The sequence below is a fragment of the Thunnus thynnus genome, chromosome 4 (assembly GCF_963924715.1).
Source record: "Thunnus thynnus chromosome 4, fThuThy2.1, whole genome shotgun sequence".
In the NCBI taxonomy this organism is placed as follows: domain Eukaryota; kingdom Metazoa; phylum Chordata; class Actinopteri; order Scombriformes; family Scombridae; genus Thunnus; species Thunnus thynnus.
In genome coordinates this window covers 20,539,711-20,566,198 of record NC_089520.1, presented here as the reverse complement: position 1 = coordinate 20,566,198, position 26,488 = coordinate 20,539,711, and the positions used below count along the sequence as shown (strand labels likewise).

General features: G+C 37.2%; 1 protein-coding gene across 5 annotated transcripts in view; it reads right to left on the bottom strand.

Moving 5' to 3' along the window:
- Positions 1–26,162, bottom strand: part of rad18 (RAD18 E3 ubiquitin protein ligase) — a 35,688-nt gene extending 9,526 nt beyond the window's left edge. For 4 of the 5 annotated variants that reach the window (XM_067587402.1, XM_067587403.1, XM_067587404.1 and 1 more), the window contains exons 1-11: positions 25,994–26,162; positions 23,602–23,680; positions 22,825–22,886; positions 22,588–22,658; positions 16,065–16,495; positions 13,709–13,808; positions 12,259–12,446; positions 11,701–11,771; positions 11,173–11,233; positions 5,045–5,176; positions 4,373–4,499 (exon numbers count right to left, since the gene is read on the bottom strand). In XM_067587402.1, the coding sequence (XP_067443503.1) occupies positions 4,373–4,499; positions 5,045–5,176; positions 11,173–11,233; positions 11,701–11,771; positions 12,259–12,446; positions 13,709–13,808; positions 16,065–16,495; positions 22,588–22,658; positions 22,825–22,886; positions 23,602–23,680; positions 25,994–26,044 (1,373 nt within the window). In that variant the 5' untranslated portion in view covers positions 26,045–26,162. The remainder of the gene's footprint in view (positions 1–4,372; positions 4,500–5,044; positions 5,177–11,172; positions 11,234–11,700; positions 11,772–12,258; positions 12,447–13,708; positions 13,809–16,064; positions 16,496–22,587; positions 22,659–22,824; positions 22,887–23,601; positions 23,681–25,993) is intronic. The other variant, XM_067587406.1, reaches the window with a different exon arrangement.
- Between the last annotated feature and the right edge of the window lie 326 nt (positions 26,163–26,488).

Sequence of the window (26,488 nt, the reverse complement as noted above, 5' to 3'; positions counted from 1 at the left end):
AGAAACCGTCCTGAAGTTTGCTTGGAGGAAGAAACTTAAATAAATAACGAGCTGATTTTTTCCTCGATTATGATTATGCCTATGAGGTGATGGCGAATTGCAGAGCCTTAAGGGTATTAAAAAAGCACTCAAAAAGAAAGGCATTTGCTTCCCGACTCCATTTACAAGGATTCAAATTCACTGGAGCACCGGTCCATGGACCTACAAGGACACGCAGGAGGCCACACGGGAGCTGAGGGTGTGGGGATTTTGGGTGACCACCACTAGAGAGGACCCGGGCTCCAGCTTGGAGGAGAACATACTGAAGGCATTTCCATGGCAACAAGCAGATGCCAGAGATGGAGGAAAACCAATGAAGACATGAGAGAAAAGCTTCAGTAGTTTAGGAGACCATCCCAACATTAAAAGAATGGAAACCACACAGAACAATATGTGAATTGACTGGGAATAAGGGAGGTAACTTTTTTTCTTTCCTTTTAAATGGTTACCCACTGACTTTATTCTGGGAGGTCTCTGTAATTGTTCTGATGTTCTCGGGCACAATGTTACTGTTTTGTGTTAAAAGTAGGGGAAATCTGTTTTTGTATTTTTCAGTGTAAGAAATCTGAATCTATGGAGGGTATTACCTTACATAATGTAGCACTTACAACTAAGACCTTGAGTATATGCACCACATGGTGGCTCCATCTTGGAGAAATGTCCACAGTCTTCTGCAGGCATTTTTCAGGATGAAATTTCATTTTAATTTTAAAAATATGTACACTAGTGATCTAGAAGAGCTTCACTATGCAGAGCGAGATAAATAACTGTTGATGTGCCAACAATAAGGCCTGATTTTGTGAACTGTATAACTTATATAATGTTTTTTTTCCCTCCAAGTGCAGAATTATTATGGGTTAATATGAATATGCATGTATGTGCATGTGCACATGTATGTATGAGTATGTGTGTGTATATATACATACAAATTCTGACCAAGAAACGAGAGAAACAACAGTGTTGAAAAGCATAATCTAACACGACCTTTGATCCAACACCTATCAAACAGGGTGAAATTCAATGTTCAGCCAGCAGGTCATAAGACTGTCAAGACAGTCTACAATTAATCAAAAATGTCATGCACAGAGTGAATTAAACAAAATGAAATAGCTGCCTTTCAGAGCTTCCGTGATAAGGTTGCCTCAGCATACATTATTCTTGGTCTTACAAACAGTGGGTTTTCCCCTTTGGAAATGCCATAGGCCACTTCTACAGGCTGTATTTTTCAGATTTGGTGCTGCACATTTGTGGTCTAAAACCGCTGGTATAAAAAGGTTTATAAGTATGCTGGTTCTGTTAAAAAACAATTTCTGCTTTCCTTTTACAAAAACATAATAACATGCAATATTTATTTGATGCAGCAGCTATTGCAGCAGCACAGCCGCTGACGTGCTCTTAAAGCTTTGTGTCTGGTATTTTTTTAACTGCGTCTCTGCCTTGAAATTAAACTCATCTTTATTTGGGCCTGATTTGATTGCAGTTACTTATTATTATTTAAAATGGCAGCTGATAAATCTGTCAGCTACAGTCAGCTACCAGTTACACTAAATAAACATGTACTGATAACAGACACTGGTGAAATATCATCGGCCAGAGTAGCATAATTAGAAAGCTGCTAAATGGGAAATAATAAGCATGTTTCAAAGTAACTGAACCTGATCCAGATAAGATTACAAGGTCAAAACAGCAGGGCACTGAAAAGACAATCTGAAAATTGGTCAGGAACTAGTTCTACAGTATCATATAGTGGGTACTTGGTCTAAGTTTATTGCATGCAGCGCTTCATGGCTGGCCTTAGAGATTACAAACATACTCTCAGTCCTTCTATAAAAGTCAGCATACACAAGCACAGTCAAAAATTTGCAGGGCGTTGATATAGAAATATGTAAAATGTCTTCATTAGGGACCAACTTTGTAGAAACTTGCATCTGTTGTTGTAAAAGCCAGCTGCCACATTTACATTCCTAATAAATTGGTAATGCTTGAGAAGCCTCAAATTAAATTCCCTTGACCAACTTAAGGTTTATACAGTGGAAACCGCTTACAGTGATCATGTCCATTCAGGTCAAATTGATCACTATAAGCAGATGATTATTATAACTGATTTTTTTTCTTTTTCTTAATTCTTCATGCAGACTACCGTCTAGTTGACATTTGTATATTTATTACATGAATATTAAGTAATAAAAAGGGCAGCTTCACTATTTGCTGAATTTTATTGACTGTTTCAAAATACAGAACAGCTGTTTCAAGTGCTTCTTGTTTCACTGCTGCATCTCACTGGCTCGTTTTTGGCAGTTTGTCAAAAGCTTCAAGGAGACTACATTTTTCATTGACAGAAAATGACATTTTCCCTTTCTTTTTCCCCGTCATGGTTTCAATGTGCACGCAGCACCAGCCTCCCGGCCCGAAGCAGATGGGTTGTGCGTTGAGGCTGCAGGGATGGGGGCCGCTGCGGGGACGGGGGCCGCAGGGCCGCCACAGCAAGAAAGTTGAACTAGAATCAACTTTTGGAGAAACGCAACCTTTAACGCTGTCATCCCTGCCATGAGGGAAGACAGAAACATTACTAGGAAGAGGGGAGGACTATTCTCTTTGTTTGATAATGTTAAAGGTAAAGTTAAGCTTTGCTGACGGCTTCCCGACTCATTTTAAAAAAAGATGAGAGAAAGAGAGAGACAGAGAGAGAGAGTGAGAGAAGCAGTGGTTGAGCGTGCTAGAGAGTGGATGAGGAGAGCGAGCAGTGGTAGCAAGAAAGCCGGTGAATGAGAGGAATAAAACATTATTTTCTGATTGTTTCGCGGAAGTTACAAATAATCACACCTACACCCCGCAACACCTGATAATGGTAATGTATTACCATAGTTTATTTTTTTGGTGTGTGTGTTTTCATTTTGTGTAAAGAAAGGCACGCAGGGCTTATGGATGAAAACTCATATTATCCGATTGTCACATTGTCTCATCTCTGTCAGATTTATTTGTATGAATGAATGTGGCTGAAATTTGATTTGAAAAAACTTGTGCTAAGAAGCTCTGTTCTGACTCATTTTAAAGTGTCTGATTCCTACAATACTCTGTTGACAGCACAGAAAAGAGGCTATCAATATCAGTTTTAATGGCGTAGGAGCTTGTCTGGTTCTTAAGCCCCACATGTTAGGCTGATAGGCTTTATTTAGATATAGTAAGTGATCTTTTGCTGTGTTTAATTATACTCGAAGTCATGATTGAGCCATGATTTCCTATTAATGCTCTTGGTGCTTAATTGGGAGGAAAAGAATATCTGAAAAATAAATGAGCATTTCAGTCAGTAAATTTGTGCTTTTGGCAAAATTTAAAAACTACTGGAAAAGAAAAATGAGAGTGAATACCAACTGATGTTTCTTATGTTCTGCTGCAACTCACAAACCTTTCATAAAGAATATACTTTTTGCAGTCAAATTAGAAACAGGCAACAAACAACCTCAGGGTTTTAATGAAAATATTCCAATAAAAAATGAAGTGTAGGATGTAAATGGTAGTAATTTTAGTATTTCTGCTTCAAACAGTCTGCAGTGTTACAAGTTAAGTGAAGGGGAATAAAAAGGCTGAAAGAAGATGTCTAAAGCCTATGTGGTGTGAAAGAATAACTACTCACACTGATAATCTGTCAAGGTCCAAACTGAAATCCTATGTATTATACTGTGCTTGATTCAGTCACATTCCTTTTTTACTTATTATTATTATTTCTTGTTAACCCCAAAGCAATTCCAGTGATTTTTCTATGAAACAAATTACAGTCAAGTGCATAGTCGATCTGATGTTTATTTGATACACTGTATTGAGTGACTGTGTCAATTTAACATTTAATGGCCTAAATGCCTGTACTTGGTGGATATGCTCCAAGTGAAGCAATACTGTTACCCATGACTACACAACACTTACTTTCTTCTACCAAAGGATAGGCTGAGAATTTGCCACTGAGCACGAGTATGTTGCAATAGCTGGTTCTCCTGTTTGTCCTTTTGTGCTTGTTACCAGATACACGAGAGATGTTCGGATATTCAAAACAGAAATTGGCAGAATCCCCTTGATACAGTATTTTATCAATGTGCAGATTCAGTATGCATTGTGATTCTGTATTTACCGTAATGTTATACTCCATTTCCTCAAGGATTCATGTATTATAGCAGTTACACTCTGCTTTCTTAAAACAAGACAGAGTTCAAAGTAATCTCTGATGATCATCATTGTGAAATTAGTCATATCCAAAGTGTATAGAGGTATCCAACCAACACTTAACAACGACAGAGTCTGAGGGTGATCAATCAGGATGTGTAACTTATCAAGGACTCACCTGCTGATGGACACGTCACTATTAGCGGGGCTGGGTGACAATTCAATCCTTCTCGTAGATGGCTCCTCATCAACCTCATCATCCTCTATCTTGATCTCTAAGCAGCTCTTTGGTTCTGCAACTTGATCTGAAAGAGGAAAAAATATATATCATCATGTCAGACATTTAGGGAAAAATCAATCATTGGAGAAATGGTCTGTCAAACAGTGGACGCACAAAATGAATTCCCATGACAAACTAGTCTCCTTGGGACACTAGATTCTTTGCTTCATTTAGATTGCATGAACTGTTTGATGCATTTTCATTCACACATGAAATCACACATTAATTACAGTTATTGACATATCTTTATCCGCCCTTAGCTGATGAGCACCACAGTGGAGTGCACAGTCATGTTGTGAATTTAGGATTGAGAAATACACTGAGTGCGCTTTATTTTTATTTTGCATGTAGTTAGACAAACTAATTTCTCACATAGCAAATAATTTCTAATCATTTTTCTATAGGAATTGTTGTTTTGTGAAAAAATACATAAGACACAAGGTGAACTTGCCACAGCTGGTCCCTGTTGGGATCAGGTGACTCACTCTGGAGGGTATCTGAGGGGCTTAAAGGTGTCCTGTGACTAAATTGTATTCTATTCCTTGAGAAAGGTGATGAGTGTTGCAATACCCGCAGAGTGTGTTTTTTGTGTATCCTTTCCTTCCTCAATGACTTCCTGTTTGATACGTGTCTGCCTAGTGGTCTCAAGGCGACTCCGGACCTGGGCAATCAGGCGGGAAAAGTCACTGCTGTGCTGCTTCCCTGTGGGAAAATAGCATAAAAAAATAGCATTAGTAAAGAAGGATGGAATTTTTAATGGAATGGATGCCATAACACATCCGACCTTGTATGTAAAGTACGCACTACGTACTATGCAAAACCACATTGTTATTTAAAATCATAAGGGTGGCATACAGTAATATAGTTGTTGACACTGTACGGTTGACTAGATATCTTTCATGGAAAGGTTGGGAAACAGGTGACAGACACAGTCGACCTGGGGGTGCATCGAGGAAAATAATATACAGAAACAGATGTAACCCAACCTGCAAATAGGATACAGGCTACCATATCTTGGAATAATATCTATGGTGAATGTAGACTGCTATTTCTTTGTGAGACAACAATATCTGTAACATGCCAGGCTGATCAGATAAGTATTTTGACTTGGAAATGACAATTTCCAACCTTGAAAGGTTGAATAGATTTGGAGGAAGAAAAGATTTTATTCATGAGTTTCTATACTTGAATTGAAATACCACAGATACAAGCACCAAGATGAGATGACATGTGAAACAAATTATTCCTACTACTTGACATTATATCTGACTATGAATGGAAGCAGGCAGAAGAACAATATAGGTTATTAGGAAATGATCCAAATATAAATAAGGGATTTATTTCATGTGAACACAGACTAGAGGATTAGGATGACAGAACTGAGAGATTTAAAAAAATATTTATTTGTACCTCAACATTGTAATTAACGTTAGTTCTACAGTGTGAGCTAAAGATGAAAGAATTTCATGATTGCCGTTTTTGATCAATCTGAAGTTAATGAAAATAAATTTGAAGGAAAAGCCCCTAACACAAACACATTCAAAAACATAGCGAAACCCAAGCAAAGTCGACAAACTGTGGGGCCACAGTTTTTGTTACTTCTGGTTACCATGATTAACAACAGCAGAATTTGACAATATGAAAAAATAGGTGTTTATTTAACTTGGAGGCCTTCTATTGTTTATTCGGGTCCCCATTAGTTGTTACCTTGTCAACAGCTAATCTTCCAAATTACGTCCATATATGTTTAAATTAAATATTTCCATTAAAGATGCTGTAGGCAACTATGGACAAATGAACAAGAATTTTCAAAATACTGAAAAACAAAAAGAAAAATCAATCCCCTCCTGTGGTTTTAGCATGCCAACATGGAAAATCTAATAAATACAGCTATTTTTTAATTTTTTATTTAACTAACAAATCTGTAATTTAGCTTTAACAATAATTGCCAGCAAAACTATATTTTCCTTTTACCACTGCAGGAATAAACCCACATGTGAGAGACTGAGTGACTCAATCTCTTAATGGAGAGTGGGCGCCACTCTGTTAGTATGAAACAAACAATGATTTTCAAACTTCATGACCTTGGAGCAACTCTGTTGCCTCAGACTGATAACTTCATGAGCAAAGAAGTGCTTTTTAGCCAACGCAGTTGCAAAGCTTTTACATTGTCACAGTGCCTTTTCATTTACTGACGAAAGCGTGACTCCTAAAACCCATCTGATAAAATACATATTGCACTTTTCTGGCTGAGGACTAGACTGAGTGGTGCATGTCTCAGTTACAAGTTATAATGAAATCTCACACACCAGCTTTATTGTACAGACACTGGGATGCAGCAGCTCAACAGACTCGATGGGGCAAAGGTTAAAGGTTAAAAAACTAAAAATGTCCATTACTCTGTTAACCAAAGTCTACAGAAAAATGACAATGACAGACCAACTCAGGCATCACTTCAGTCTGAAGGATTGTTTTGAAATTTTTTTTTTTAACCCCTCCCAGAAATCTGTAACATTTCTGACAGCCGGGACTGGTGCTGTAACGGAACATAGTTGATCCGTGATCCGTATGGATCGCCCCCCACGGTTCAGCACGCATGTGAACTGCAGATTAATTGCAAAATTGAATGTCTCATTTGAGACAAAGTAAACAAACTGCTGTAAGTACAAGTCATGGACAGACAGCGTGTCCCTAACAGGGATTTAGAAGAGCAACGACCAAACCAGCAGCTAACGGGTCCGAAGTGACATCTGCAGGTATGTTAACATGCTGTTTAATGTGCTGCAGCTGAGCAGCTAATTAACTACCTGCTAACTGAAGTTAGCGGTGCACTTTTCCCCAGGCAATGTTTCTTTGGTGGCTCGTTCAACAAGCTAAGCTGCAGGACAAGACGTGTGTTCATGTTTGTAAGTTATCATCAAAATTTGATGATATGGACACAGGCTGTTGTTTTATTCACTACCATGTTTAAAGGAAGAAGGTATCATGCCTCATATTGCACTTTAACAACTGAGTATTTAATATTTCATATATTTTAATATTTTATTCAAACATTGGACATCTTGAATGTTGTTTTCATTTAAGACCATGGGAAAAAGTTCCTTGCTTAAGGTGTTTTACAGAATAAATGGAAAGCAAAGTTATATTTGTCTCCCTTTTTTTCGCTGATCCGAAAAATGATCCGATCCGTGACTCAAAACTGCGTTATGATCTGAACCGTGTGTTTTGTGATCCGTTGCACCCGTAGCTGGGACACTTGTCGGTCAAGCATACATAAATCTTCATAAATCAAGATCAGTTCATTACTGAGAGCCTGATTCCTTGGGGTGAAAAATAATATATTTTAAATTTTAAATTCATGTCAGAATTTCCCACTTAATGAATTCCAAGGTGGTTGCCACTTGTAATTGGGCCAAAAAATAACATTCACCTTAGTTTTCTCTACCAAAAAAGGGGTTTAGAAACTTTAAAAGTGGCTACTGAGTGCTGCTCCAGAATGTAACTCCAGTCACGACATAGTTTTTTTCAATGATAGTTGAGAGGCACGCATACACATCAAACTTCTCCGGCGGCTCGTCTCACAAAGCAGGATTTCCAGCTGTTTTTGCCTTGCAGTTATTCCAGTTTGTGAGAATGTTTTCTAAATAACCAGCTACTGATTATATTAGCACTAAAAGAACATGTCACATTAAGAAAAAGCTGCAAGCTCCGGGTGGATACGGTGTGGCTGTGTGTGTGCTGCCGTCACCTTCCTGTCTGCTCATTCACCATTCCCCATGCTGGCAGAGTGAGTCATCCACATCCTCCTCTGATAAATCAAGAGGTTATCACAGCAGTGCGGCTATTTTTAGAACCCACCTCGTGTGAGTCATCCATTTTTCAACCAATTTTAAAAGTTAGCACTACAGAGGTATTTCATCTCGTTCAACCATGTCAACGTGACTTCTGATAATGCTCTCTAATGCTGATATTGTGGTTTGACCTCTGCCCTGATGATAAAACACAGACTTGATTTACAGTCCTATGCATCTTTACGTCTCTGAACAATTATCTATGAGCTCATATTAAACAACAAAAAAAGGTCAGGCAGACACATTTTCACAAAATGCTCTGACAGACAAAGTTTTACATTTTCATTCCACCCCTTGCTGCTAAATTACTCACTGAAGACACAGCCACTGCTTATTTCTGTTTCTGGTAATGTGTTGTGGAACATAAGAGGCTGGCTCCTAATAGAAAGCTTCTAGACTGAATAAAGTAAGACTGAGATTACAGCCGACTACACACTGAAGATTCAAAATAGTAATTATTTTGCTCGAGACATAAAAGTCTGCAATATTGTGAATATTGCCTATTCAGTTTCTAGAAGATCAGTCTCTGCCTCTCCACTCTATAACTATACAACAAATACTCAACTTCCACAGAAATAACACCATGCTGTTTCTGTGATGGATTACCTCTCAAGTAAGATTGAGGTCTTTACTAGTGGATTGTCCTTCTGAATTAGCTGCCTAGAAGGTACTGAAGTAAATGTATTGATCAGTTTAAACACCTATGGTCTGCTTTGGAAAGTAGTCATCACACATCGTCATTAAGATGCACAAAGTGTATCTAATCATTAGACCATTTTTTAGACATCTATTTAATAAGATAAGATATATAAGATAAGACTAGATTTCTCAAACTTTTGTAGCTCCAACTTCTGTCCTGCTTTGTTCTGTGGGCAATGACTCAGGGAGATTTTTAAAAAGTTGCCATCTGATAGTTTGACAGAGTTTTTTTTTTTTTCTTTTTAACATAAGACTCCAATCATCAAACAAGGCTTTTCTCAACATTTCAAAGCAGAGGTGGGACACCTCACCTGAAATAAAAGCCTCCTCTATTCTCAGAAGATATGAAATAAAACATAAGTCTTGAGGGAAAAAAGAACAGAGTTCGCTTACCACCTTTGCTAACAATTTTTCTGAGGGAAACCAAGATTAAATCTAATGTTATGCTTTCAATTCAGTCCTTGTCTGATGAGTTTATTTGTAAAACACCTTTCAAACAAGATGCAGTTCACAGAGCGCTACATAAAAAATGAATAAGTCAATTAAATGAAAAATTAAATATGAGTTGAAATGAAATAGAATAAAAGAAAGAATGAAAGTTATAGTAGTTGTAGTTTCGGAAAGGTTGTAGCAAGTACATGGAGTTGTATGGTAGATAGTAAATTTTAAATATTTAATACAAGCTTTATTAAAAGTTGTTTGGTTGCAACTATGATTTTAATTGTAATATCCCTCTGCAAAGCTTGTTCACAGAGAACTCCTCAGACTGAGATTTATAACAAACAATATAAGAAAAGTAAAAAGCTTAATGTTATTTTCTAGCCATGTTGCCTAATTGAGACACAGACTTGTTGTATTGTCTGCTTATCTTAACGAGCTGTCTCTTTGGAAGTGGTAAACCCAGTATGATTTCACAGCTTCACACTCACTCCAACAAGATGATTTCAAAGATAAGCACTCCTCAACTCTTACAAGAGCTATAATGTATACTGTTCAGGTAGAATGGAAAATCACATTTAAGTGTTTTCCAATATTACTCTTTAAAAATGCTAGAAAATATATGGTCACGGTAAAAAGGAGAAAGCAACATCACAAAGCACTTCAGTGAATACAAAATTGATCAATTCAACTGGAGCTCAAAAACAGATTTATTTTTGGAGGGAATCGGTCCATCTCTCTGGGGTAACAACATTTTGCATTTTGGTCCCACTTGTTTTCATTTCATACTCTATAGTATGTCCTTTTTCTGCATAAGACAGCATCCATGCAATTTTATAACTGAAGCAGTTTTGTTTTGCAGTTTGGCCATTCAGCTATTAGGCACAGAGGGTCAGAATGTCATCTACACCTACTGTGTCGCTAAAGTGACGAGGTAAATGTATGATATACCCTAGAACCTTTTAGAAAGTCAGAGTTGATATTCATGAAATGTGTTCTTTACGTCTAATTAATGACCTTCTGGATTTTTAATCAATTTATCCCAAGGCAATCATGCATTATTTGATTATTCAGTACCCTAGAAATGCATCAAGACAGAAAATGAGACTTGATGTTTCATTTTCACTAACAGCATTAAGATGACTTTTTTTAAATTTAGTAATCTAAGAGTACAGAATGTCTTTGGAACTTTGTTTTATTGTGATATTATATTCCCCTTAGATTTTTCCGTCACCAGTCAGAGAGCAAGCACCCTGACACACCAAGCCAACCATCAGCCATTGCGGTCATTGGCTACCTAGCACCAGTAAACGCAATGTGTTTTTTCCTCTTCCACAAGACTAGACAGTACCAGTTACAACGTTTTCTCAGTTCTTATTATGAGCAGTTAATGGAACATTTTAAACTGATTCACAATGGTTGAAAATGGCTTGCTAGTTTACTTTTAACTCCAATTCTGATCAGTTGGAGTTTCAGTTCCATGTGCACATTTGTTTAATCAGTTGTTTTCTCTTCTCGCGACAGACAGTACAGCATTTCTTTGCATTGCAGTCAAATGTACCTTTTAACAGAGGACATGAGGTGATGCAAAGCAGTTTAATTTGTTGTTGACCTTTGTCAGCACTGATTCGACAGAGAGGTCGGCTTGGTGAGTCACAGCTCTACGGTGTCAACATACTGATAATGAAAATTACAAAAAATATCACTTACTATAATTTGAATGCAACTCTTCAATCTCCTTCTCCGACTGATTCTTTGAGAAAATCATGACCTGCAACAGGTTGAAATGAATTAAATGACATAGATTAATATCATCAATGAAAAAACACAATATGACAATATCACATAGACATAAGCAAAGCAATTGCTCTTTGTAGCTTGGCACAAGCCAGCCAACCAAAATTGTTTTCTACTCCTATTGTAATCAGGAAGTGCTCAAAGGTGGCCATTATAGTTTTCATTATAAGCATCTTTCATTCATGTTTCTCAATAAAATACTCTATCTATCCTTAATGCTACAAACACACTGAATTCATTTCCTGCTTCTACCTACTTCACTCCTTTTATGGCACATTACAGCCAACAATTGTCAGTACGAGGAGGACCTGCTCATCTGCTACAGTCTACTACATCTACTGCTACAGTGCCACAAGAGATCAAGAAATCCACAGGGAAATACAGAAAAATAATAACACAATTCAATCTCTCGAGATATCCCATTAAGCAGTTAGTACTCACAGGTTTGGCTTTCCCCTTTAGCTGATTTCTGATCTTCTCACTGGCCTCCACCTCTTTGGCTATATCTTCAGCTGTTGACAGAGGAAAGAGAAATCTTTATTACTCTTTAGATCACAAATATTACCTGTTAATATGAATTGTGCCATTGAGCACGTAAAAGGTTGTGGCCCATGAGATCACTGTTCAAAACTGAGGCACTCCTGGAGATGCCAGTAAAGAAAAATATAACCTATAAGATATGTGTTGGTACATAATTCTTGTATGCGTTATGTCATTTTCAGTTCCATGTGCACATTTGTTTGTGCATTCACTCATATACTGTAAAGAGCTTTTTGCAAAGCACATGTGTATGTGAGGGATTCATTAGGTGATGCAAAACTCAGAGCCCTGTATAGCGAAAACTGTGTTAGTACACATGTAAAGGACAGAATGTAAGTCAACATATGTTTACACAGTTCTTACATACACAGCATGAAACTTTGATGGACTTTTTATGATCAAGTTTGTTTCATTCACTGCAGTGACACATACACTTCATTAAGTACTCAGTGCCCTCACCTGATTTGGGGTTTGTGGAGTCACACTGGGCATTGTATATGTGGACAAACTCCTGGTGTCTTTTGATCATTTGGTCTCGAGAGCCCTGCACTGAGAGATGGCATTCCTTTAGCCTCCTCTTCAATTCCTGCATGGAAAGCAGGTTGTACACCAGCTTCCCCATTGGACGCCTCACCTTGCCAAGTGAGCTGCAAAAGACAAGCAGACTAATTTATTTCCGTAATCACCAGATACTACTTGGAATTAGTTGATGGAGGCATTTTGTTCTGCTGTGACTACACTGAATGTCTTGGACATCATAAACAGAATAGAATCATGAAAATGTCAACTTACTCACATCATACAGTGGAAATATCAGGTCATCTCATACCAAATAATATTAAAGGATGGGAGTTGCTATTTGTTAACCTGGCAAAAGTTACATACCTCTGATGATTCATGCTCATTCATACCTGTTATAATCAGACAAGGCTGTCAAATGTGTGGTTTTTAGCTATATCGTATATGTGTGAGTTATTAGGGTTGGCAAGAAGAACCTTCCCCATGCAGGCTGCATACAATAAGGTCAGAATATTAAAACATCTGCAATTCATCATTATGACATCAAGGTCTCCTCTAGATTAAGTGTTTTGTGCCGCTGCACAAATACGACCAATCGTTAACAGAAAATCAAATTGCTGCACATACCATTAGTCACCCTGGAAAAGCAAGTTTCAAGGGCCACTCACAAGGATTAGCCTCTCAAATTATGTCATAGACGCTGACTTTAACAAAAATATGGAATCCAATGACAGTAATTTTACACTTCTAGTAATAATCGCAATAATTGCAGTAATTCTGTCATTTTAGGCCAAAAAAAGCTGATGACACTAAGTGAATGGATTGAGTGTCCAGGTCTTCAGGTTTTCAAAGATAAAATAAATCATCATGTTCTCCTTACTTTATCTAAAACATAATACATGGATACTTGCAGTGGAGAGAATAGATTGCAGTAAAATCCAACTTCACTATGTAACTGGCTCCATCCAAAACAGTCATTAAACCCCCTGGATAGACATCTGATCTTATGTTTCTGAGCATGTTTCATAGATTTCCATCAAACACTCTGGATATGGTGACCCTGGTATGTAAACAGGGCTTTTCAGGTGATGCTTGCAGTCACTACACCCAGCAGATGTTTGTCCAGAAATGGCCCCATACACATAACAGTTCCTAAAAATCACATCTTACCCATTTAATATATTATTTAATCTATTTAAAAGCAGCGATAGTATCTAAAAGACGCTGTAAGAAACATTGATGCACTCCAATACCCCTCTGTCAACATTATCATCTTTGGAAAATCTATTAAGTGTCTTTACTTTCATCCCACCTCCCCAGAGAGTATTATAGCTTGAGCAAATACCACTGCAGTGCCTCCCTTTGAGTGATCAGTAAGTGGCTATTTTACCTCCTCAAGCTTTCCTTCTTCTCTCCGCTGGTAAGACACGTGTCTAGATGCTTGTTGATAAATTGCTGAGACACACTTACAGAACACACAGGGCACTCCACTGCAAAAAGACACACAAGAAGATATTATTAGCAGCTTACTAAAAGCAATAAACCCGTTTTTGGTGCTATGAGTCATATTCCCCTAGCTACCATCAAAATAGGGGGAAAAAAAACACTAGCTGCTATAACACTGTAAGTCTTTCATTTACAATTTAAATTAAACAAATGAGGATATCCTAAACAGGATACACATAATCTAAAAACAGCAATATCCACTAATCAACTGCAAAAAGTAGAACAGTCCTTTGCTGAAGGACCATACCAGTGCATCTTAGCCCCCTTGACTAAAACTCTAACTCCTGATCACTTCCCAAAGTACACCATACATTTTTTAGATGGTTTCAGCTCATGTCAGTACACTACACTAATATATAATGCATAGACTTGAAACTTGCTGTATACAGGTAATAAATCAAAAACCTCTCACACAAAAGTAAAAGGTGGCTAGTTTAATATGACAGATTTTCAATATCAAGCAACATTAAAGACACAGCTATTTCTAAAAATATCAGTATGGAGGTCGCACCGCTCTAAGTTTCACCAAGTGACCTCCAGGAATGTTCACCTAGTTGGCTACAATGGAGTCAGAAGGAGGGGGCCCTATCCACCGACAAAACAATTAAAACAACACAGATTGATGAAGTTTTGTGTTTGGTGCTGAATATTTTAACTATAAATGTGGGTTTGACGTAATTCATGTTTGTCCTTAACAAGTAGAATAGTTTGCTTTGGACAATCTGTGTTTCCATTTAAGTTAACAGATAGGCTCTTTTCTCTTGTGTTGAAGTGCTTGAAACGTGCAGTGTTGAACCCACTTCACACATATACAGAAAGAGAATTAAATTATAAATATACTTAAAAAAATCTTTAAAAGCTAACATTTGACATTTTGCAGCCACAAGCTGATTTCTATAAAGTATTTAAAATCCACCAACTAACCCTAAGTAACAAATGATACAAGTATTGAATATAAACCCCTGAAAAATACACAGCAACACTGGAAGTGTGCCAACTGTGCATGCCCTAGAGAAGCAAACGGGAATGCCTGTCTCATCTATTGTGTGTATTTACTGTACTCCTATTCTCATATGTTTGTCGCCCACGCTATTTTCTTTTTCGACTTTTTCTCCTCAGCTACATTCAGACTAAAAACAGGCCTATGTAAAACAATATAAGGGGCGGTGCTGGTGCGGGTGTGTTGTTTAAGTACCTGTAACAGATTACTGCATTTAAAGGTTTATCAGAAAAACACAGCACAGGTTTGTAATATTTACATATATTCACAGACTGGATTTTACAGCTCTGAAGAGTCACGGCTGCAACCTTGTTCACTAGTGCGCACATGTGGAACACATCTGCATCCGCGGACCCCGATTGTACTTTGTACTATGTATGGAACCGCATTTGCATCCGTGGTCTGTGTGCACGTCTGCAGCTGTCGCGGGAACATGGAAACCATGAATTGGCCTTAACTCGTATTCTCTGTACGTAGGGTAAATGTTAAAACTTCAGCAGCTTTTTCTTTCTTTACCTGTGGATGGCTACCATCAACAGTCTACATCTGCAGCTGTAAACTACTGCAGTTACTTTCTTTTCCAATTAGGTGGAACAGTTTATCAGCTATAGAACCAGTAATAACGTTTGTTTACATTAAATTCCGGGTAGAAAACCTCTATGTCATGTACATACAATTTAATGGCGCAGAGTAAAAATAAATGTCAGTTTTAGCAAGTAAAGAAGTAAACAAAAAAGTGTATGTAAATAAGTATAAGTAGTGAGTAGGAAAAGTAATTAAAAGTAAGCACAAGTAAGTATAAATAAGCACTGGTAAGACGGCTTCCCACTATGACAAAGTCAGTCCGACTGGCGGTGAGACGTCCCTATTGGGTAGATTTGATATATCAAAAATATTAGCAAAGCAACACAGTGCATAAAATAAGCACAGCAGAAACGTCAAATAGGTCGGACCACTGTGTTTAAGTATCTATCTTTAAACGTTACATTTACGGCTGAAAATGACAACAGAAATAAACAAGTTTGCTGATTTCACATACTGTATCTCCACAATTCAAATCAACTGTTAGTTGTCTACCCGTGATTCGATCTATACAACTGATCTGACGATGACCAAACAGCTGTCCCTTGATGTGATTCTGTAGGTAGCTACACATAAATGAGTGAGATTTTGTGAGTGAGTTAAAAAGTAAGTTAGATGCGATGAGTCACAATTCAAAATACAAGTAGAAAAGCTTCACCTTTGATTACTGGCTTTACATCTTTTGATGGTGAAGAGGAATGCGCAGTCTCATTCCAAGTGTCAATACTGTTCGAGGCTGTTTCCTCCTGTTTCACTGACATCAACCCCTGGATAGATGACTCACCCACATCCATCGGCTCTTCTTTCACATTCACTGGAAGTTGAGCAGTTACCGAATGTAGGTCAGCATTATTTGCATTGTGGATGCTTGCAGTCTGTATCTTCCCCTGCTGAACACACTGAGAAACCAAACCATCTCGCTGGGTGTCTTTAGTGGGAGATGTTTTGGGCCTCTTCTGGAAAAAGTGACTCAAAACAGAGCTGTTACACTTCTGGCTCCTCTCTCTGGGAGTTTTGCATTTGACAGCTGAAGCAGGGGTCTTTGGCGATATTGGAGGAGAGTCAAAATTTGCTTTTGACAACTGCTGCCTGGAAAAAGAAGAAAGGCAACATTTATGTGAAAGGAAACATGTGAAGTATGATTTTCACACCCAGACAGCCACATGTTTAAATTAATTCTGATGCATACAGTAGCATCAGTAGCTCTGCTTCTCTCACAGGACAACAATTTACTTATCTAAAGAACACTGTAAAAATGCAAAAGTATAATTACATAAAATATATTATGGAGGAAAACTGACTCAAGATCTTCTTGAAAAACCTTATTGAGCACTTTAAAAAGAGAAGAGTAGTATGTGCCAATAAATACTCTTACAGTAAACTGAGCCCTTTGACTATAAACTGCACTTGGTCAATTATCTCGCTCCTTTCAGACTGAGCGTGAAAATGTAGACACATTGGCTACAGACTTGGAAATGTGGAAAGCAAACAAATTGCAGCATGGTCATTAGTTGGCAATAAAGTGGAACCAATGAGGTGTGTGATGTTCTGCTTTCCACATTTAAAACTTTTTATCTGCGCTTACTGTCCCCATTAGAGCAGGTTCACACGCATACATGCACATACACACACACACACACACACACACACAATCTGCCTCTTCACACAAATGTGATGTGGAAGCACCCCTTACCCCACAAAAATCTTGAAGAAATATGTCCCCCCACTATCATTCAACTGTTAATAATGCTGCAAAAAGCCAGGTATGCCTGTTACTGTTCAGTCCATTTAAATTCTTAATATTGAACATTGTATTGCAACTAATTATTTTTAATTAGCAAAGTGCAATACATTTAGAGGTGTTAAGCAAAATACCCAAACAAAAATCATAAAAAAGTATCTAAATCATCATGAGTTGATATGAAAAGTAGCTTTTTTCATACGTTTATTTATTTTATATATTATATTTCTTTCCCTGCTGTTAATTTGTATTCAAACATTTACCTTTAATAACTGTAGTGTTACTCAACATAGAAAACAGGAGTCTCCTGGATACTTTAAATATACTATCAGCTCTTACATGATAGCCATTAGTTGTATGCATGTTACCTCATTTGAGCAAATACGTTTTTTTCTCCATTTGTTTAAGCAGTTTACTGGCTGTTGCCATGGAGTGGACACCAGCCACGAAGCACAAATCAGAGTATATTGGTATATTTAAAGTGTATATTTAGAACACTTGTGACACATTTAAAATTAATAACCAACATTACAACATAGTTACACTGTGACAGATGTTTATTCCGATGCCACAATTCAGACTGCTGTGTGACAGTTGGTCACCTCTTCTGTATATAAATGCTTTCTCTGTAGTGCCATAAAGACTAGGCAGATAATGTGATGGAAATACAGTGGCCCCAAAAGTATTTGGACAGTTAAACTATGAGCAAAATGTCCATGAGGTTCATAAAGATATTTCATAAAATGTTACATAAACTAGTATTTGATCCATAGAAAAAACACATTTAGCACAACTCTAAACTCTTATCTTTTTTACTAAAATAAATAAATCAGGTTGTCACTTGAGAAAGCATGAACATATCCCTCTAAATAGCAACAAAAACGTTTTTGGGACAAGTGCTGATTGTCAAACTTAATGGAATATGTCCACAGGTAATGTGATAAACTATACCTGTGGTTACTCTGCTAGGAACACCTGTGTGAATTTGAGTCATTTACTTTGTAAAGATACTATACATTAGTGTGGAACTGGTCAGTTAAAAGCAACTGCAAAAATGGCAAAGACAAGTGAAGTGAACTCAGAGAAAAGGTCAAGCAAAGTCCAAATTCAACCTACATGGATCTGATGATAGAAAGTTTGTGTGGAGAAAGCCAGGAGAAGAATTCCAACCAGATTGCACTAAGGGTATGGTAAAGTATGGAGATGGGAACGTCAAAGTCTGAGGCTGTTTTTCTTACAATGGTGTAGATGAACTTTAATGTATTGATGGAATCAAGAACTCTGATGAGGATTTTTGTATGCAAACTTAAAGTAATCCGCCAAAAAAATATTCGAGCGACTAAAGTGAACTTCTCAGCAGAAAATGATCCAGAGCAAACCAGCTGCCTGTTGAAAGAATACTTTGCCCAAGAGAAGATCAAAGTCTTAAAATGGCCCTCACAAAGCCCTGAACTAAATCTCATAGAGTACCTATGGGATGCCATGGAAGAAAAAAAAAAAGTCAGCTTGTCTGTGCTCTAGTGTGGATGAACTGAAAGCTTTGCTAGTTGAAGCTTGAAGGAAACTTTCACCACAGCTATTACAGAAAGGGTTGGTTCCATTCCCAGACGCTGTCAAGCAGCTCTGCAAGCTAAAGGATGGCAAACTAAATACTAAAACACTGAAACTATGATCTTTAGTGAAGCCACTATTGGGTATCCAATTTTTTGTCTTCACTTTGAACTGTATGTTTATCATTTAAAAACATAAACTTCTTTTTGTGGAATATTTTGCTTGATAAGTGTGTGTGTGCCATCATACTTTAAAATAAATGCCATTTGCTTTGACATTTTATGCAATGAAATGCATGCATTTAAGTGTGGCTTAAGTGTCCAAATACTTTTTGGGGCCAGTGTATCACTATTCTTACAACATTTAATAATTTCAGCGATAAGACCTTAACTGAACAGCCATTCCATTGTTGTTGTTGCCTCATTCCAGCACTGACATTGTATTAAACATATTTCATAGCTCCTCCTCAAATATAAGATTCAAGGTGTGCTTAAGCATGACTAAATTACATTCTAAAGATACACAACAGTTCAACCTCATTGTATCTACAATTCATTTTTGAGCAGCAGAAAGGAGACTCAGGACATTCATAATTAATGGACCAGGTCTTTCTAGTAGATAAGAATTCAATAGATTTGGAGTGTTGGAGTGTTTTTAAACATTACCTATTAACGCTAAATGACACAGGACACAAAAAAATGATTTTAAAAAAAAGTTTGGTTTACATCAATAAAACAGTTGTCAGAAATGTGAAATACTGTATAACAGAATGAACCCCTGAGTTTAGGCACTGTTTGAAAGCATATTGATCCTCCAGGTCTAGACTTGAAGTAACCAAAATAGCTAAAAGCCAGTCAATACCACCTTCTTAAATTACACATACTAATTGAATTTAAGTTGTCCTGTCATATTGATTCCCTCTACAAGTTGATTGTTAATAACCTTTTACAAATAGAAAGGGGTCTTAAATGCACAGCTATAGAATTTCTAAACTTTGTTAGTGACCTTAAACACACACAGTGTATATGTTGAGCTACACACCTGTAAAGGTTTTTAATGATTATTTTGTCCACATTTCTCACAATAAACAATACCTCAATTATTATTCAACCCTAATGTAGAATGAAAACATACAGTACTTTAGTGACAATGTATTGAAAAACATGTTTTTCCACTTGTTTATGAAAAAATGCAATTAGGTTATTATTTATTATTCCAATACCTACTTTAAAAAAAAACAATTTACTATTAAAAAGTTTGAGGGTACTGTGCTGGCCCATTATAAAACACAATGACAGAGTTCAAGAAAACAAAATGTACTGAATCCACAACAGAAAGGGGCACTGTGCCCTTGGTGATTAACTAAATTACATAGCAGTGTATCTACGTCTCAATGTATAAGATCCACTTCCACCTAAGTAAATGTGTGTACTGAGTGAGAGGAGAGATGACTGGTTAGTGTGACAATATAAACCCGTGTCACTGCAATAACGGCTAATGGTTTGTTAAAGAAATAGGCCTCTAGTTTAATGGCAGTATATGAGTGCAATCTGCAGATAGCTACTTAGTGCTATGTTGTCCACAAAGTTTCACAATGAAAAATGTGAAAGGAAGCAATCCACAAATAGCCTGCTTGCTAATGCAGAAAACCTAGCAACCATAGGCTGCTATAGTAACTCAAATATTCTCCCCTGTCATGCTCTGTACAAAGTTTTTACACAGACCAAAACATGGAATCTAAAATAAAAATACTATTATATTTGGGACATTTATTTCAGAGCAAAGGAACTCATCCAAAACAAAATTGTTTGAGACAAGTCTATTGCTACATAACAACAATACTTTATGACAGAGTCACCTATCAAGGAATCCTATTTTTCAGACACTCAGTGCTAGACAACAGGAAATTAAAAAATGGGAGAAAGAGCAGCTGCGAAAGCCACTCATTCGCAACAGCGATGACAATCAGAGGGTTTACAGTTTGAAGGGAGAACTTTCTGGGTGTTGATAACATTGAGGTGATTGATGAAAAGGGAGCAACATCATGGCTTCCTGACCAATAACAGCACTCAGGCTTTATATCAACATCAACCCAGATATTAAAGAAACAATTCAGATGACTTTAGTTTTAGTTTATGAATTTATTTGTTGGGGACAAAGCCATTAAGCAGGCTTTTTTCATGTTTTTCCGGAACAAATATTAAAAGGAACGCTAAAACGTGGATCACCCATAAAACTCAGACTGTTATCTGTTTCTAAAATAGCAAGAGCTAAGCAAAATATACATCCTAAAGGATGACATCCTAAAGGCTGTTCTGTTGTTCTTGTATCTTAATATTGTCAGTATTAGTTTATTTCTATCTCTTTACCAAACAATTGTCACACTGCAAGAAAACAGCTCAACACTTACTAGTCTGCCTCAGACAACCAGCGACTGCAGGCATATGGCTAGCTGCACCCATGTGGCCACTTATACCAATAACAAGACACTCAAATGTAAGGAAATGTTTACCTACGCTGTGATAGTGTCACTGGAGAAAACGAATTTTAAGTACCAGGAAATTTCCTTTAGACCAGCTCTAGTCACTGCTCCCTATGCCTACATCCTGCTGTAATGAAAAAATATCAGCCCTAAAGCAACACAACACACACACATAACTACAATACAACCTTGGCTGACCTCAGTTAATGAAAACAAAATCCCCATTGGATTTGCAGAAAATCCTTAATTCAGAAATAGATTACTGAAAGGCCATTATAAGTGTTTCTCCAATGCTGTTAAACGAAGTAAACCAATGCGAAGTAAACGGAAATTGGTTCCCTTGTGTATATACTGTAATATTCTCAATAACAATGGGATCCCCTGAAATCACTAAAGTAATAGTTTTCTCTTCAATTCTTTTTTTCTCTTCAAGATGTTTTAAATGGTTGTCATTGTAGTCCTATTCCCTGATCTGCCACTTTTATTATTCTATTAGTCTATGTCTGAAGGCAAAAGAACTGAAAATAATCACACTAAAAATAAAAACTACTGTACTTTGTAAATGGCTATATCAAAAGGAATTGCTCAGAAGTTGTTCTTAATCAGTGCTGGCCTTCAAAAAGCCATAAAAAAATACTTGGACAGTACTTAGATGATAAATTAAAGTATCATTGCTCATTAAGGACCAACAAGCCAGTTCAGTCAGAGACACGTATCAAAAAACTGGCTATTAATTGCAAATGGTTACAGAGTTAGTGGAAAAGGCTCTGCTCTCTACGGGAACTCTCAAAGAATCAAAGCAGCAACAAGAACTAATCTTCAATTAAGAATACAGCATTAGACACACACACACACATATATTATATATACACACACATATACATACACACACAGTACACATGAGAATAAACATTAGCAAGATAATAATACCAAAGCTTCAGTGACATAAGGAAGACTTTGGAGTGGTGGAGGGCATTGCAGCAGAGTAATGGTGAGCACTGACAGTTTAGAAAGGCCGCCATAAACACTTGTATGAACATGATTGTATATTTTTAGCTTACTGATGCATCAATATGCTAAAATGTTGTGACAGCTGACGCAAATCACCTGACATGCCGGCGACTTCAGTGCTCTGCCTGAACTAACGCTATGTTCCATTAAATCAGTCAATACCAAGTGTCTTGGTTTTCTGACTTGTTTATGCTGACAAATGTGAGTGATTAGGACAGTATTCATCATCACCATGCAATGCAGTTGCCTATATTTCTTATTTTATATCATTCACACAGATAATTGTAACCCTTTTAAAAACAGCTACTGATGCAGTGTGCATTCAGGTCCATTTGCAGAGACACTTTTCAGACATAAGACAGTTTAGTGGTCATTTGTAATGTGCGTTATGGTTACCTTGCCGTTTGAAAGTTTATGACCAAGTCATCCAATAAACGGTTGTTTCTTAGATCTTGTTCTGTTGCTTGCTAAAAGAAAAGAAAAGGCGAGATATGAAGGAAACCGGCCTCCTTTATCAGATTAATACAATAAATAACAAAAAAATTGCCTGAAAATATGTCATCCCTCTTGAGATAGTGACTGTGATGATTATGCAAATGAAACTTTACAAATTCAAGTCAAATTTATACTTACTGCATTGCAAACTGGACACAGCAACTTATAGGCAAAAAATTTTCTGATGCACAAGGAGCAAACTGTAAAATGAAATGCAAACAAAATATATGTTATATTTAATCTGTTGGCGAACAGGTAGATAACTTCCTTTTTTTCAAAGTTGTTAGTCAGCATTAATTTGTACTGAATAATATGTAAAAAAAATACACTTGAAATATTTTTCTCTTTAATGCACACAACTGTTTTCGGTCCACATATGAAGAGGCTCTAGTGTGGCTCAATCACAGCCACGTGAAGCAAAAAAGTATGCAGAATCTATGGACATAAAGAGATGTAGGCAAAGATGCATCCACCTATGATAAACTTGCATCACCTTAAGCAGGGAACTCACTCAACTGATGTTGAACCCATGAACCCAGATATTACAGCAGGATGTTGGATCCAGAGGGACACACTGTCATGACTATTGTATGGCTCACTTACTCACAGTGATAACGAAACCAAAGCTAATATAAACCATGTTTAAACAAGTGGCCGACAAACACACACAGCAAAAATATTACACTCATTTGAAAAGACATCTCTAATAATTAAAATGTTCAACTCTTTCTCTATGATAAGCCCCCTGAATGATCGTCACAAGCCACTTTTTCCCCAGACTTTTTATTTTTTCAAAAGAATCTCATCTGCGAGTCACTTCATGGTGTTGCCCTCGTATGCTTAAGTTTTTGCTAAACTTCATGAACAGTAATTAGTACAATAACTCCTCTAAAAGCTGCTCTGCTTCTTACTTACAGTTGTGGGAACATTTAGTCATCATTGAAATATTGAGGAAGTCGAAGCAAATGGGACACCGAAGCAGGGCATCAACATTCTGTAGATGAGAAAAACACTGATCAAAAACAGAAACAATTCAACTAATAATTAATTGTTTGTCAATAACTTTTAAAAAATTGCCTGGTAATGATAGATCATGACATCATCGTGACAGGCTGGCCTGTGAGTGACAATTTCTGGGGCAAAACTAAACTAGCATAAACATTCTCAACAGAGTAGCTCCAATTTCAAACAGATAGCGTTAATTTATTCAAACATTTTAGAATCTAAATATTTTTTTATTTCAGCGTAATAAAATAAAAACATAAATAAATGAGTGGATAAACATAATGAATGCAGATGCTTCTTTACAGGTGCACTGCATGGTACAATTAAGCAATTAACATCCAATCATGCTCTGTGTACATGTATAAAAATGCTAACAGGCCCAGTTGATTCTCATTTTGTATCAAGATGGCAAGAAGAAAAGATCTAAGTGACCCTGAAAGAGGGTTCATTGTTGGGGTACAGATGGCAGGAACTTCAGTCAAACTGACTAAAGTAACATCTGCATTTAGATTTACAGGAAAGACATCAGTAAATAGGGTCAGAAGTTGTGGTCGCCAGCGCACATTTGATGACCTTGATGCACGTGCATTAGTGCGATATGAAAGGAAAAACAGAAGAGCAACGCTTCAAGTACATAAACCCCTCATAACAAAGATGAACGTTTGAGAATTCAGTGGTGCAAAAACCATAGGCACTGGTCTACAGAGATGTAAAAAAAAGTAATATGGCCAGATGAGTCATCCTTCACCATATTCTCGACAAGTGGGCAAGTGCATGTATGCTGTGCACCAAGAGAAGGATACAAGTCTGAATGCTTGACCCCTACAGTGAGGGGATCTGGTGGCTCTGTTATGCTGGTGGGCATTTTACTGGCATGGTTTAAGCCAACTTGTCCCCTTAGAGGGAAGGGTCACTGCAAATCAATACAAAATTGTTGTGAGTGATCACCTTTATCCTATGCTGAAACATTTCTATCCTGATGGGAATAATCTCTTCCAGGATGACAATGTCTCCATCCATAGGGAATGAGGGGTCACTGAATGGTTTGATGAGTACGAAAATGATGTGAATCATATGCTATGGCCTTCGCGTCAGCAGAGCTAAACCCAATTGAACACCTATGGGAGATTTTGGACCGACGTGTTAGACAGCGCTCTCCACCACCATCATCGAAACACCAAATGAGGGAATATCTTTTGGAAAAATGGTGTTCATCCCTCCAGAAGAGTTCAGGGACTTGTAGAATCAATACCAAGGCAACCCAACACCTTACTAAGACACTTAATGTTGGTTTTTCCTTTGTCATCCGTCTACATTAGGTTAGCTTAATTATACAATATAAATAATAACTTCATGCTTGCTCATGTCATGGAATATGTCAATATGGTGTTGGACAATGTTTAGCACTTGGTTTAACGTTACTGTCATGATACATAACGTTAACTGAAGTTTCCCGAAATAAATGAGCTACCTGATATCACCCTTACCTGCTAACTAAGTTATGTTTACGTAGTTTAATTATTTGTTTTAGCAGGGTAGTATTAACGGAGAGTGGCAACTTCTACCCTCTAACAGGCGATTTAGCATCCCTCAATTTAAACGCAACATGCTGAAGAATTATTTTATAGCCTACATCAATCTATCCTGATGCTAAACCAAAATCAGTGCGCTGCTAACTGAGATCTGAATCCAGAGGTCATGATGTGATATGTATGACTGTTTGATGTGTTTTTGTACGTCAATGAAAAGAGTCATCTGTGTAACTGCTTGTTTAATCTGTGTGTAAGTTAAACCTCTTAAACGGAGCTGCCTAAGAACGCAATGAATAATTTAATTCATTTCAAACTGACAAATTAAAGTTCGTATCGCATCGCATTGTTTTGGGTTGCTTTATTTAACGTTAAACATTGACTAAATAACGTTATAGATTTTGAACGGACGGGTTTGACATTAACGCCAGCTTATGTGCCACGAACGATAACCTTTACGTAGCTTGTTTTGTTAATATAAATCACAAATCTGTTTGCGTTGTAGCTGTAAGATTAAGTAACGTTAGCTAATGTTACACGAGCAACTGTTAGCACACCAGTCAACTGTACTAGATAATAGCACTGGATGAACACATTCAATTGCTATGAAAAGGTTACGTTACTTGTCTTTTAGGTTAAAGTCCAAGGGGTAAGTTATTCCATGGATGTAGCTGTTTGGGTATTCATTTAGCTAGTTTTAATTTAGCAAGCGGCTATTAGCCAGCATGTTAGCAAAACAGGCACATTTCAAAATAAATATGGCTACAACTTACTTTCAGACATGCAAGGCCAGGTGGTAAATCCGTTTCAGTCTGCAGGGCCATGTCTGCTAAATAAAAAAGCAGCTATAAGAGAATGTTACACAACTTTTTGTCTGAGCGGTCAACAACAAACAAAGTCCCGCTCGAAGGGATGCAGGATGCAGGACTCTTCTTACGTCATTTGGCGACTTCCGCTGAGTGCGAGTTACAGATTTGTGTCCTGCTGCTCATCCGTGATCCATGAAGAAGAAGAACAGGATTCATACGTTCAAGGCTGTCACTGTATAACTTATATTGTATCAAATGTACATTACAGAATAATAGGCCTATTGCCAAAATACTTTTTGCACTATTGACCCTGAAACCCTTAACCTAATTTGTTTAATGAATATTTCATGAATCTGTACAATCTAAACAGATTTTTTTTAATTGTTTGATAAATTGGAATAAATGGCAACAAAATGGTAAAACAAAAGCATTTGTATAATTAAGCATTGTACTGAAAAC